This window comes from Juglans regia, chromosome 3 (assembly GCF_001411555.2).
Source record: "Juglans regia cultivar Chandler chromosome 3, Walnut 2.0, whole genome shotgun sequence".
Classification (NCBI taxonomy): Eukaryota; Viridiplantae; Streptophyta; class Magnoliopsida; order Fagales; family Juglandaceae; genus Juglans; species Juglans regia.
Genome location: NC_049903.1, coordinates 12601115 through 12616845, shown reverse-complemented (window position 1 = coordinate 12616845; position 15731 = coordinate 12601115). Strand labels below are relative to the sequence as shown.

General features: G+C 32.0%; 1 protein-coding gene across 1 annotated transcript; it reads right to left on the bottom strand.

The window, feature by feature from the left end:
• Positions 1 to 392: 392 nt before the first annotated feature.
• LOC109006910 (phytochrome E-like) lies at positions 393 to 5913 on the bottom strand. The gene is made up of 4 exons (XM_018986341.2): positions 3500 to 5913; positions 2220 to 3012; positions 1481 to 1774; positions 393 to 923 (listed from the first exon to the last, which is right to left on the bottom strand). Exons 1-4 carry the CDS (start codon positions 5559 to 5561, stop codon positions 680 to 682), a joined length of 3393 nt encoding a protein of 1130 aa, XP_018841886.2. The 5' UTR covers positions 5562 to 5913; the 3' UTR covers positions 393 to 679.
• Between the last annotated feature and the right edge of the window lie 9818 nt (positions 5914 to 15731).

Here is a 15731-nt window from a genome sequence, read left to right as displayed (position 1 = left end):
GCTTATGCCCTCACTAAATTCTTAAACTTAAAATATGCATTCATACTACACTCGGATAAGAGGTGTAGTTTGAATAATAAGTTTAAAATTGAATAAAATATTATTTTTTTAATATTATTATTTTAAAATTTAAAAAAATTAAATTATTTATTATATTGTGTAGAAATAATTATAATGATGAAATGTAATAAGATACATTTACTATCTAAATGGATAAAAATCTAAGATATCGACTAGCACATATATTTAGACTCGGTTTGTATACAAGAAATGCTTCATTTTATCTCATCTCATCTTATTTTATTATTATAATTTTTTTAAATTCTCACAAAATATACTAAACAATTTAATTTTTTCAAATTTTAAAACAATTATAATATTAAAAAATAATATTTTATTCAACTTTTATGTCAACTCAACTCAACTCACCATCCAAGCAATACCTTAAACAGGAGAATACGGTGTACACGCATATATACATATATCAACAAAACGTTTATACAAAAATCCAGCAGCACATAATAAAGAAACAGTTAGAATATCAATGGCTAGGATTGGTAGTCAAAACTATGGTCCCGGGAACGATTAACTTATAATAAACCATGGAGGTCTTACCAGAATTTTCCTGACATACCCATATATATAATTGAGGTGGCTGTGCAGGTAATCTGCTTGACAGTCAAGTCATCCTGGTTTTATCTGCCTGTGAACGTTTTTCCCTTTCTTTCTTCGTTTTAAGTTCAAGGTCAATGAGGAAATAGCATTTATTATGCTCTCTAACATACTGGACCTGACCATTCATCCTGTCGAGAAGTCTCCGAGACAGCTTGAGCCCAAAGCCTTCCTGTGTTGTCCACTGGTTTCCTCCTTCAAACATATCTTGGATAAGAGCAGAAGGAAGGCCTTGCCCAGGGTGTGTCATTCTACATGCACAAGAATTAAATTTTTAGTCTGTATTTATCTTATTTATTTTGTAGGTTTGGATACAAAAATACATTTCATCTCATCTCATCTCATCTCATTTAATTATTACAACTTTTTTAAATTCTCAAACAAAATATAATAAACAATTCAACTTTTTTAAATCCAAAAATAATAATAATAATATTAAAAAATAATATTCTAATAATATTTTATTCAACTTTCATCTCAATTTATCTCATCTCAACTTACTATCCCAACCTCTCGTGATTATGATCAAATATCTAGTCTTGTCTCTTATGTCACAAGACTGGAGTTTACTCTGCAGGGATGGGTCCGAACGGCCCTGCCTTGGAGAGGTTTCCCGACCAAAAAAAAAAAAAGAAAGGAGATTATGATCAAAATTATAAGGAAAAGGGAAATGGAGAAGCGCACAGATAAAAGGTCATCATTGCATTAAGTGGTCTAAAAGATGTGTGTGAGGTGTGAGAGAGATGTGCAACTAGGATTTTTAACATACAATGTGAATATTCACAAGTGAAAAGTTGTGGTTGGGTACCTGAATTGTAAACGAATACATTCATTGCCATCCTGTATAAGCTTCAGACCAGGTGAAATTTTAATTTCCACCCAGCCAGCAGGAGAAGATGCGTAATGCACCACATTAAGCAAGAAGTTTGACAAGACCAGTTGAAGCCTGATTTGATCACCATACAGAGATAGTGCTTTGATTTCTTCTGGAATCTCATGAAAAAGCTTTAAATTCCTTTCTCTTAGCAAGATCATGACTTGACTGACAATGGCATCCAAAACATTTCCCAAGAGAAATTCTTCCATGTTTAGCTGCAGGCTACTGCCATGACCAGGATTAGATATTAGACACTTTTGAGGTATTGCCGCATAGGTTCATTATCAGTGCCAAGAATCATGACAAATATGAGAGGTCTATAGAAAGTGGTGTCGAGTAATTCTACATACAACCGTGAAATTCGTAAATGTCGCGTAATTACTTTCAAAAAGATGGGAGTCTACTATTAAAAAATTAATTTTTTTTGTGTAGATCCCATGTTTTATTCACTTTTTTCAAAGCGATTACGCGGCGGTTACACAATTTAAGATTGCAAATATATTTTCTTAAAAAGTAAATTGCAAGGTCCTTCTACTGAAGATCTTAGATTTCTAATCTCCTTTGCTATAATATATTTAGTTGGTTTCTATGGTTTATTGGTTGCAATTATGTGTAAAGAACTTGAGACCCAAAATCATGCATATCATGGACCCACAATAAGAAGACTCACCCTTCCCCTGTACTTTCGAAGTCCATATCCTCAATGATTGTCATGATCTGTCTTTCACATGCATCACTAGTGTCAAGAAATTGCTTTTGACGTTCTGAAACAGCTGTATTTTCGAGGAGTCTGTGGGTAAAGCGAATACCACTCAGAGGATTTTTCATTTCTTGCCGGACATAAGCCAACCGCTGTTCCCTATCCTTTTGCCAGCATCCTTCTAAAGCCTGTTCCAGTTCATGCTTAACAATCTGCAAGAAGCAGAAACAGCCAATTACATGCCCACCTGCATTAGTCCTCTTGTTTGCTGTTACGACTACCTCCACAAATTTTCCATCTTTATCAAAAAACTCAAAAGGGCACTTCTCAGTATCATGACCACTAATTCCTCGATACAATAAAATCATAAATTTAGTTAGTGTGTCTTGACCTTTCAGCCGACAGAAACTTCCAAAGATTTCCCCAAGAAGCATTTTACCCATGACTTCATCTCTCCTCCAACCAGTTAGCTTTTCCATGGCTGCATTCCATACAGAGCAGCAGGCATTCTCATCAGAAGCAAATATAGGTGGAATCAATGGATTCAGACTTTGTATGATAGACTCATAATCCCCTTGCATGCGGATGAATTTATCCATAATAACTTTCTCCGATGTAACATCTTGACCAACAAAGCACACACCGACAATGTTGTTTGTGTAATCCTTACTTCTGCAGGCATTGACCACAATGTATACAACTGACTTATTCTGATCAACCCCAAAGTTTTTAAGTTTTAATTCAATGTTTCTGTCCTCCTCACCTGGATAATATAGAAGTTGGCTAAAGATTATACCAATACGGAAAATCTAAGAAAAATGGAAAGAGAAACAAGATGGAGGCTAGGGACTTACGAGACAACGTAAAAAAATAAACACGCATCTCATATATCTTACCAAATATTTTCCTAAAACAATTTATGACGGTGACATGAAGAAGAACTTCTATCTTTACAGTCATATAACTGAAAGTAATGCTCATGACACCAAAAAAACAAAAAATTATATACTTGTGTGCTCCAAAGGGATGTATTCATGTAAGGAAAAATCCCCATTGAGTTCCCTTTAAGGAATAGGGTTTTTAATGCAGTTGGATCTTTAATGAAATAACTGATAACACAAGTCATATAAGTTACATCATTTAGCAACCTCTTTGCATCATACAAATTTTAGGAAGGCAAGATAGTTTACTATGCCATTTGAGTCCGGTAGCAATCAATGAATATTCACTAATGTTAAAAATGGTTTTACCTTGCAATGCTCTGCATAGAAGATTCTCAACAGTTCCACGTGAGTCCTCATGAACAACTTCACTAACCAGGGACTTCCCCATGGCTTCGCTAGCTTGCAATCCTATTAATTCAGCAATTTTTCCGTTCCATCCATTGATGAGACCATCCGAATCAACCCCAAAAATAGGAACTGTAGCTGTCTCAATCAATCTACCCATTTCATATGCCGCTGAACTGAGTTCATATATCCCCTGCATACCAGTATCACCCTGCTGAATTTTTTTCAATACCTTAGAACCACAGTCCTCCATATCCTGTAACGAGTCTCTCATAATAACTTGTAGAGAATGAATTGCATTGATTTCTGAAACCTCCCAAAGCATACTTCTACTTTTTACTACTTCAAGAAAAGCTTTAAATGACGATCTTGGGTGCATTTTTTTGCCATCATCTTTACCATCCGGTTGATGCTTGGCTCCTCCCCATATTACTTCCTTTGCAGTGTGAGACCTAAACCAGAACAAGAAATCCTTTGAAGTGATTCTTGCAGAAGCCATGCCACAAACTTCATCACCGAGTAAAGCGGCACCAGGGTAACCAGCATCAGCCAAACTATCTGTACTCAGTCCCGTGGAATCTCCATGATTAGTAAGCAGCCACCCTGCAATATCTTTCACCTGTGATTCAGTTGGAGTCACACCCACCAGCCAACATCTCCCATCATAAAGCAATGCAGCCCCATCACACTTAACAAGATCCATGATACTAGGAGACTGAGTGACGACACCACATGGGACATCCCGGAGAAGCATGTCACATAATAAGGTTTGTGTCCTGATAATTTTATTCTCTGCCAATTGTGATGCCAGTTGAAGCTCCATGCATAGCTGATGTCCAAATGCCAGCATAAGGAACTCGCATGCATAGCGAATGGGGAAAGGGACATAGCGTGAGGAAGTGTGGTGGCCTACTACCAACCCCCAAAGCTTTGACGAATCGTTTGCATTGATAATAACTGCCATCACCAATGAGGCATTGGAGCCCATATTCGCCATGTACTGCGTGTGGCATCCATGTGGTGCCCGAAGTGTTGAATTGACCAAACAAAGAGGCCGCTTTAATTCTTCACTTTGAATGATGCTTACGGGATTTGCATGGCAATCACAAATTATTCGCACTCGATTCTGCTTGAATAAGAAGCGAGCAGCTTGAGGGATATCTATGGCAGGATAATGTAAACCCAAGTAGGGTTCCAAATCTGATCTTCTGATTTCAGATACAACTTCACCATGATCGTCATCATGGAACTTATAAACCATAACCCTGTCATATCCTGTGAGCTTCTGAACATCCTCCACAACTGTATCACACAGCGCACCAATATTTCCCCCAGGGACTGACTGCAGTCTAGAAATCGCCCGAATAACCAGTTTCTGTGATTGCACTGCCCCAACAAGGGACAATGCAGGATCATCCGACTGTGCGGGCTCCAAATCAATCACAATCCCCACATCAATTCTATGTAGTATGGCATAAAATGGCTTTTGGATACTCGTAGAGTAGACCCAAACAGGGTTTAACAGCGAAATCTCCCTAGACGAGGCAGCTTTCTCCAATAAAGCCCCTGAAGAAGGCGTAAACAAGGTTCTAGCATCAATTCCAAGCAAACCTTTAAACTCTTTTGACTCGAATTGGCTGTCTAAAGCCAGCAGTTCCAAGCAATTTTCACTATAAGCGATGATTCTAAAAGTGGGTTCCTCAATTGCAAGCAAGCATCCAAAGGGCTGAATTAGACCACCTCTTTGTATTCTGGACAGATACGCAGTTATTAATTGTTCTTCAGGCACAGATTGTGGAGCATGCAGTACTGATCTTGAGTAGTTAAAAGACTTACCCGAACCACTAGACTGCTCAAACTCAGCCATGAGCCGGGCATCGGCATTGTATTGAGCAATTTCCTTGTCCCTTACGTCCTTGTTGGTGGTGGTGGTGGTGCCGGTCTTGTCTTCGGGACTCATGACGTTGCTCTCACCTGAAGATAATAAGGTTGCCGAGCCTGCTTCTCCGGTTCCCAGCCCCATTTTAAGGGCCCGGTTGATGGGTTTTTCTCGGAAACTGAAGTGGACATGGGAGGAATGAAAGTAGCTGGATGTTTATCATAGCTGTACTTGCTGCTGCTGTTTGATTCTTGTCATCGTAGCTTCCACACGTCTTTTTCATCTTGCGGTTTGGGTTTATCTTCTCCTAAATCTATAGTCACCGATTTGCTAATCTAGTCGGTCTTATTATGAATCCTTAACCTTTATATCTCTGTCTGTCATTTTCATTTCCTAGAAAATCTTTCTTAGTCTCTGTTGTTGTTATTACTTCCTCAAAAACTAGTGAATGAGACAACGACTCCAGTCACTTCACCGCTCTTATGTGTCTTCTACTACAAACGTTGCAGTGCTCTTTTTTCCTTTGTTGTGCTCACTGCAATAAAGAGAAAAAATAAATAAATAAATATTATAAACGATTTTAAAAAAATTTAAAAATTTTAAAAATATATAATATACGGATAATGAGAAAGTTGTATAGAATTGTTCTTTTAAAAGAGAGAAAAAGTTGAGAAAATAAATTTTATTGTCCTTTTTTATTTATAAAAAAATTACCTATACTTCAATTTTATTTTTAAAGTTTTAATTTTTGTGAAAGATATTTTTTAAGAGAAAAAAGTTTGGGGTGACAAAATTTTCATTATATTAAATTTATAAAAAAAAAATGTATAAAAAAATGCTAGATGCATGGTACAATAGTATCATTAATACTTACAAATAGAGAGATATGGAGAGGGTAAAGTAAGATTTAGATAATAAATTGAAATAAAATAAAATGAAATAAGAGTTAAAAGTTGAATAAAATATTATTTTTATTTTGAGAGTTAAAAAAATTGAATTATTTATTATATTTTATTTAAAAATTTAAAATAATTATAATAATTAAATAAAATAAATTGATATGAATTTTGAAACCAGATTTAAGAATGTGCAAGCTGGCTATTATGGAGCCTCTTTTATGAGCCATCACTTTATTCTTCTTTGCGAACTCAATATTTTATTATTTTAATAATAAATCAATAAGATTCAAAATAAGAAAGAATTTAAAGAAATTTTGCAATAAATTCTTAATTTTAACAAAAAATCTACTCAACCTCTTACTATTCACACAACCTCCACACTCCACATTATTTTTAATTTTTATTATTTTTTTCTTTTATTAAATATTTATTATATGAATAATGAATAAAAAATTTGAAATAATTTAAAAAGAATAAACTCAAAAAAAATTTAAAAAAAATATTAAAAATTTAAAAAATTTAAAAAAGTGTGGAGTGTGGTGGAGGTTGAGTAGCAAAACTCTAATTTTAAAGACGAGTAATATTACATATAATTGTGAAGTGTGCAAGTGTCGTATAATCGTTTTAAAAAAAAGTAAGATTCATTATTAAAAAATTAATTTCTTTTCATATGAATCCGTACTTATTTATTTTTTTTAAAATGACTGTACGACACTATTCACGATTGTAAGTATTATTTTTTTTAAAGATACGGTGATTGAATTCTTTTAAATTTTTATTTTTTTATATAAAATGGAATAAGATTTCTTGAAAATGATTTAATAATTTATATTAAAAATTTTAACACGAATATAAATTTTATTTAATAAAAGAGATGAATCTATAGAAAATTATGTTCGTATTTTTTTTTATACAAATTTAAATTAGATTTCTAATTTCGTGTCAGCGTGGAAACATGTTACATCGTTGTTTTAGATGACATGATTGATTTGATAGGAGCGTGGGCCAGATTCTTGTCATAAGCATCTAAAATTGTTGCAATGCCAATGTGATGTGCTACTGCATGCGTTGCTTGCATGCATCCTCCATCCTTTTCTTGTTTAGGGAACGATTCTTTATAATAACAATCTCTTTCCTAAATTTGTGACAAATATATTTATTGCATGGTTGTTTTAATTTTATTGTGAAATAGCAAAAAAGGCATCAGATGTTCTTATAAATTATTGTTGGTCTCGTTTGTTTTTATAAATAAAATTAAATGAATTAAAATTAAAATAAAAAAATTGAATCAAATATATTTTTTAATATTATTTTTATTTTAATATTTTAAAAAATTAAACTTTTTATTTTATTTTATGTAAAAATTTGAGAAAATTATAATGATGAGATGAGATAAGATGACTTGAGATTAACTATAAAAACAAACGAGGTCGCATTCGTTTGTTTTCACAAATAAGATGAGATGAGATTAATTGAGTTGAGTTGAGATAAAAATTAAAAGTTGAATAAAATATTATTAAAAAATATTTTTTTAATATTATTTTTATTTTAAAATTAGAAAATGTTGAATTGTTTATATTATTTTGTGTGAAAATTTAGAAAAGTTATAATAATGAGATGAGATGAATTAAGATGAGTTGTGAAAACAAACGAAATCTATCACAAAAAAAAAAAGAAAAAAAAATACAAATATCACCTCAAACTTTCAATTTGGTAATCGCACCCTCAATTATTAAAGAATTGTAATCTACTTCTCTAGAATTAATTGACATAAATTCCCTTACTAAAAATAGAAATTCAGAAAATACTTGAGAAAAAGGTTAAAAAAAAAAAGATATTCGAAAAACTTTAGAATCAAAAATTTGTTAAAAATAAATTTGAAAGCTAATTTTTTAATATATAGAAAAATGATAAACATGAATTGTTTTTCATAAAATATAATAATTTTTAGAAAATTTTATTTTATTTTATTAACTTAATGGGGAGTTTTTTTTTTTTTTTAATTTCTCAATAGTTTAGGGGCTGATGGCCAAAAGTGAGAGTTTGTAGATAAATTGGGTAAAAAATTGAGGTGGTCTATATTCTTTTTCCCAAAATAAAATATGGCAAATCAGAATTTCATGAGATGATAGGTTCGGTGATCCAAAAAACACTCTCAAAACATGAGCCTGCCTCAAAAGCTTATACGTTTTTCTTCTTTAATTAATAAGCCATAACACAAGGCTCAAAAAAAAAATCATAATTGGATTAGGAATAAGACAATGATCGATTAAATGAGTAGAGTATTAGAGGATTCATATTCGGTTTTCTAAATTTTTTCTTAAATTTCAGTTAAAAATGATATTTTCTATAATTTTATCCTAAATTTTACTCATTTTTAAAAAATATTTTACATCTCATTCCCTATTTTTTTATCTATTCTATTAAAATAATATTCTTCTATTCTTTCTTTATTATTTTTTTCTCTTACTTCCATTTACAAACTTAACTACTTAATATTTTTTCTTATGTTTTGAACTTTTACTATAGTGAATATTTTAAACAAAAATTTAAATTATTTTTTTACGGATTTGATAATATTTTTAAAATTATTATTTTTATATTTTAGTAATTATTTAAATTATTTTTAAACTTATTAGTTAAAATTATAATAAATATGAATATAAGAGAAAGTGTAATTGATTGGAAGAAAAAATTATTTTATTTATTAGAATAAAATATTAATAAAAGATTATTTAGGGAATGAATAGTAATTTCCTAGTTTATCCCCTAAATCAAAATCCTAAAGTAGGAAATGGGATGGAATGGAGTTTTTGAGCTTTTTCCTAAATTCTTTTCTATAATTTAGGTATAACAGTGATATGAGGCATGGGATGAAAATGCTCTTAGCATCGTCGAATGGGGTGCAAGAAAAGAAAACCAACTTTTGAAGCTGGAAAGAACAGGGAAAAATAGAATGACTCAATGTGTCTTGCCTTAAAAGACTTATATATGAAAGACTTCTGCTAGTGATAATCCTTTTAAGGCAAAGAAGAAATTACTATAAAAAAACTGCTTATTTACGATCAATTATTTTTAACGAAATGATTATTTTCAGTTAAAATGAGTTTATTTTAGTAATAAATAATCTTTTTTCGTCGTAAAAAAAATAGTTACAAATACCTGTTTTTCTTATAGTGAATATTATTGTCTTGCTCTTACTCATCTTAGAGCACTGCCATTAGTTTATCCAAATGCTAGTGCTATGTATAATTAAGCAAATGTGAGGTAAATTTCAGGAGAAGTTTGGATTCAAAACTCACCTCAACTCACCTCATCTCATCATTATAACTTTTTCAAATTCTCACACAAAATATAATAAACAATTCAACTTTTTCAAATTTTAAAACAATATTCCCAAATTCTCACACTATAATAAATAATTCAATTTTTATTCTACTATTAACAAATTATTTCAATCCATCTCAACTTATCTCTAAATCCAAACCTCTCAAGTTGCACGAAGGCATATGAGCGTGAAGCTACGGCTCATCAACATATTTGGAGTGAACTGTTCCAAAGTTGTCTTATTTTTATATATTATTTTCTCTTTCTTCTATACCCTCGAAAGTAGGGGTGAAAATCGACGTCGTCGGCGCGGTTTTTGGACAAAATCGACGCCGACCGACGTCTGAAAAAAAGGGGGAGGCATCAACCATAACTAGTCAATGGGGAGGAGGAACCGATCGAGGTTGTTCTCGGTCGGCGCCAGTTCTCTGGCGGTTCTATTGAGAGAGACTGAGAGAGAGAGAGTTGCAGAGTTCGAAATAGGAAGAAGAAGGGGCTGGGGAAGAAGACGACTCATCTCGAAACAACGATGTTCCACTTAAGTTTAAGTGGAACGGCGTCATTTCAGACTTTTTTTTTTCTTACGTCCCTAATAAAACGACGCCGTTTGGTTTAATGCCAAACGGCGTTGTTTCCATTATCTATTGTAATACTTATTAACATAAACGACGCCGTTCCACTTAGGCGTCGTTTCGATAAGGGTATATTAAAAAAAAATTTATTATATCGGTCGGTTCAACGGTCCGGTCCAGCTTCAAACCGAGACCGAATCGCTGAACGTCGGTTTCTTCAAATTACTACCGCACGCCGACCGGTTCTCCACCGGTTCCGGCCGATTCCTGACACGGCCGGTCGGTGGTGGCTGATGACGTCGGTTTCTATACAGCCCTACTCGAAAGGTAATGTCTCGATCTCTCCCCATTCTCGAAATTTCTTCCTTCTGACAACATGTTTTTCACAGCTCTCTCGAAATTACTTCTCAATTTATTCTCCACATTTGTTCTTCATAGCTCGTTCTTGGTACTTTTTCTTGTGATCGTGGATCCATCACCAACGCAACTCCTCCATCCAGTCACGTTGGCACTGCTTCAGCTCCGTCGATAGCATCTCTCGACTTTCTTGGTTTGTGCATTATTTTGCTCCACTATATAATGGTTATCTCCGTAGTATAATACATCTCCCATGAACATATTTGGGTGAATCCCCTCTTCTTCGTGGATTTTATCCATATTCTTGTAAAAACTAAAGTGCAGAACATTTTCAATTTTTTATCTCTTGAATAGTTCCCTAGTTTCCCCCAATTCATCACCCATTACCAGAACAAATTCAACCTCACTGCATGTCCGGCTGAGGTCCGCCATGAATGGGTAGATTTTACTGTTGCAATAATCGTGGCTACCCTCGTAGTCTACCACAAGCTAGCAGAAGGTCTATTTGGAGATGAGATTTCAGAGATAGCAAGTGATCAAAGGAAGGAGAAAGTGTGTTGGCAGATGGATCTGCAAAATATGATTTTTTTTTTTTTTACAAACATAAGAAAAAATTTAAAAGTAAATAATTTTTTTTTTCTACGTGGAATTGTGTTTTGAACGAGATAGGTAAAAGGCAAAAAGCCTAATATTAGCTAAAAATTAGCTGATAAGATGGCCAATTCAAGGGTAATTCTCTTAGGACTCTAAGCAGAAGTCCTTGATCTACTATTAACAATAAAGTATATTTTGGACTAATGTCCTCTCCAAGTTAAGGAACTTACTCCGAATAGCTTATTTTTCTCAATCAAGCATTCATGTGCTTAGCAAATAGTTAAATCTATACCACTGGCAAGAGTAGCATTTTGGATAAGATGGTTTTGAATAAGCTGGCACAACTCTTGTTTACTGTCTGTATGTGGTAGGGTCTAGTTAATTGCTTGGCCACATCTTGAGCTCATCTCTTGTCAATCTAGCACTTTCTAATAAATGATGTCTTTCCCGGCCCGAGAATTGAAGTTCAAAGTCTATTCATTAGTTCCATTAAGCCCCCTTTCTTCTCAATCCACAGAGAAAAAATGTAGGACTGACACCCACTGTTCTTCACAGAAGAAAGGACTTACCGAGCCGGGATCACTAATTGATACTAATATAATATAAAAGAACTATATTTTATGTATACTTTCCCCAATTTCATTGATACTGCGTGCTTTATGCAACCAATTGGATCATGTATATATCCTTTCAATACAACATAGGTCATCGAAGGCATCTCGAAGACCCACCAAAGCACGAAACTCAGGATTTCTCAGAAAATGAATTGGAATGTAATAATATCAAGAAGGAATTAGAATGTAATAATATCTATCCATACGTAAACATGTAATAATATCAAGAAGGAATTAGAATGTAATAATATCTATCCATACGTAAACAAAATAAAATAGTCTCAATTGATTCAAACGTTGTACCTACAGGATTGAGATAGAGAAAGAGAAAAAATTGAAGATTTCACATAGTAATTGTGATCTAAAAATCAATTTGATTTATTTTGTACATTTTTCATAATGAGAAAATGGGCCAAATTCTACAAGATCAAACCTATGAAACTTATGGAATGATGTAAGGAATGAAAAAATAAATTTAAAATAAAAAAGAAAAGAGAGGGAAAAAATAAGTAAATAAAAATGAAGTAAAAGAACCATTATTCCGAATGAATGAAAATGCGACTAAATTGGTCCTAGTTATTCTTCGGAGTGAAGTGGAAGAAGAGAGAACATCAAACAAGGAAAATAATCTAATGACTTCGAAATAATTGAATGAGGAGCTGTATGAGGTGAAAATATCATGTACCGTTTTGTAGAATGGCAGTAAGGGTGACTTATTTGTCAACTTTTTCACTATCACCCCATCAAGCCAAACCCTATCTTACGTGAAGTTAACTGAGCATGCTTAACTTCTGGATTTGAAATCACTATCCCAAAGCTCGCTTTCCTCACTCAAGGAACTTCAAACCTTGATTTTGATAATTGTGTACATGACCATTAAACCCTCTAGCAACATCTTTCACAAACTCAATTGAAATAATGTTCATATCGGAATCATAATCGTATTTCATTTTGCGGTCATCTCCCATCTTAATACTACTGGCTCAACTAACATATCCAACATGTCTCCCAACTTATGGATTGGGAATTGGTACTTGATTGTGTTGTATTTTTAGCACGACTATCCATGGCCCATCCTTTTTCCTTAAGGTCACTCATTTGTCTAAGAAAAAAATATCATCATTTTTATAATTGATTTATTTTCTTTTCCCAATACATCTTTCTCGTAATAGATAAAAGATATTTGCTACCGTGAATTATGTAATCACTGCGTAATTATTTTTAAAAAAATAAATAAAATCTGGGATCCACGTAAAAAAAAATTAGTTTTTTAATAGTAGACCCCACTCTTTTTAAAGCGATTACACAACATTTACGCACTTTATGGTTGTATGTAGAATTACTCCTCATAATAATATCAATTTCACGTTCAAAAAGATTGATTGATGGATTGTTTAGTCTACTCAAAACCGATATATTGATCACTTAACGGAAAGTCTAATAGTTTAGTTGGGAATGGAATATGCCTCAAAAACTATAATTGTTTGGATTCGCAAGTTATCTCAGCTCATCTCAACTCATCTTACTACTATTCATTACTATTCAGTAACTTTAACTTATAAATCTCACTACTATTCACAATTCATCTCATTACTATTCACAATCTATCTCAGCTCATCTCAAGTCATCTCAAGTCATCTTCGAATCCAAACATCTCCTTAAGTCTTTTAAAATTTTATACAAACTATGATCAAAACTACCACAATACACTCTTCGGCCAATATAGAAAATTGACAAAGAGCACCCTCATTCAATTTTGGCCATTAAGACAAATGGAAAATAGTAATGTGGCACAATCTTATAACCCAAATCTTTCTCGATAAAGCGTGCAACAACTTTCTTCTTTTAACATAAAAGTTCCTTTTATTAAACAAGATGCAATACAAAATCTCTGAAAAAAAATGACTGCAAATTAGCAAAAAATAAATTAAGGCCCGTTTGGATAGTGAGATGAGATAAAATAATTTTAGATGAGAGTTAAAAATTAAATAAAATATTATTAGAATATTATTTTTTAATATTATTATTATTTTGAGATTTAAAAAAATTGAATTATTTATTATATTTTGTGTGTGAATTTAGAAAAATTATAATGATAATATGAGATGAGATGAAACTATTTCTGTATCCAAATGGGACCTAAACGAACAATACGCAAGGCAAAACAAAACATCATGTGAAGAAGCAATTCTGTCGAACATCAATGCGGTTGTTTATGCTAATCCATCCACAACCTGCGTGCCCCAAACCTCTTTGCAACTAATTGCCCTAATGGCCTTAAAATTGTATCAGCAACACGTATGCTTTTGCATGCATGGTCAGGGACGAAGCAAATATTTATGTAGAGGGGGTTGAAGGATATATAAAAATTTCTATATAACAAATTAAAAACTAAAAGATTACTTAAAAGCATGCATATATAAGTATATAGTAAGTTCCAAGTTTGAATGTAAAAATAAAAAATAAAAACATTTAACATGCCAATTGATCTCAATGTTCTTTCCAAAAATAAAGGTTCATTAATTATCACATTTCTTCTCAATTTAAACTAGCAAATAATTTATAAGAAAGTCGTTATTTATTTAATTTGTTTCGAAACGGCCTAGTCTCAATAATATCAAAAGTCGAAAAAGTTCGTTCAATTTGTTTTTATTAATTAGAAACCTAGTCTTAACAATGTTTATGATTTAAAATTTTTGGCTTGTCCATATTATTTAACTTAAGTTCTTAAAATAAAAGGCAAAGAAAATGACCATGAAAAGTCATATTATGATATTATGATATTCAAAACTAATTTAAACATACATACAACATAATAAATCAAATTAAAAAATTTGAATTTACCTGAGGAATCAATGAGCATATATATGATATATGGAGAACAAAACATATTTGAGATTAAAATAATTCACAATTAATACTCTTTTATTAAAAAAATATCTTTATTCATTTTTCGATAGGTTAAAAGTATGCAAATTTCTTTGCAAAAAAATTATTTTAATTTTTTTTATTAAGAATCTTGAAATTTTTAAAAATTTGGAAACAAAGAGATAGAAGAAACGTTTCTTCCACTACTATTTTAAATTTTCAGAACTAATGTAATAGTTTTACGGCTTTACGGGATTGGTATGAAATATTAAACCGCCATTAATCTCATGTCTCATAGTATATTATATAAACATATAAATCTTTACTTTTATTTTTACATACATTTTAATTAAATTAATACAAAATGTCAGAATCTTGGGGGCATGCATAATCCAAAGTTTACGTGGGCCAATCATTCTTTCGCTCCATTAAATTTTGAAATTACGTTCAATCTTAGTTATATTTAGATGTCCAGATGATTTTAAGTAATTTGTAAATATTAATAAAAAATATAAAATAAATATAAAATAATTTATAAATAATAATAAAATAATCTCAGCCTGGTTCATTTATCAAACAGTCGTAATTAATGTAGACTCACGTTGATAAAAAACAAATATTGTTTTTGCGACTAAGGGTATAATTTAAACAATTAACTAAATAAACTCATAACAAACTTCTATCCCTGACTCTTAACAAACTTCGAATAATTTAGTTGATTGTTAGAGGTTTCACCTAGTGCTCAAAATATATATCTTAGATACAGTTGACGAGGTCAATGTAATACTCATAGACATGTTAAGAGTAATATTAGAGATAAATCATTATAACAGTACATATTTTATATTTACTGCATGACTGCTTCTAGTTGATTGTTTCCAACACTCACTTAGAGAGATGTGTAATCTATATGATACTATATCATGTGTATAAAATAGATATTTCTAATAGTGGTTTATATATATATTTATTCATTTACTATATATATAAGTGCGAATAAACAAGTAAGAGTTGTCACATTTCTTTCCAATTTCGCCCTCTATTTTTTATTCATTTTCCCGCCATGTCCTTCACTTCTCTTAC

Bases quoted from the DNA above. Each gene is read 5' to 3' on its own strand.
- LOC109006910 (XM_018986341.2), bottom strand. From the start codon at position 5,561: ATGGGGCTGGGAACCGGAGAAGCAGGCTCGGCAACCTTATTATCTTCA. The intron at 3,013-3,499 runs GTAAAACCATTT...TATATTATCCAG, and splicing joins TCTATGCAGAGCATTGCAAG to GTGAGGAGGACAGAAACATT. The intron at 1,775-2,219 runs GTGAGTCTTCTT...TGGTCATGGCAG, and splicing joins TTCGAAAGTACAGGGGAAGG to TAGCCTGCAGCTAAACATGG.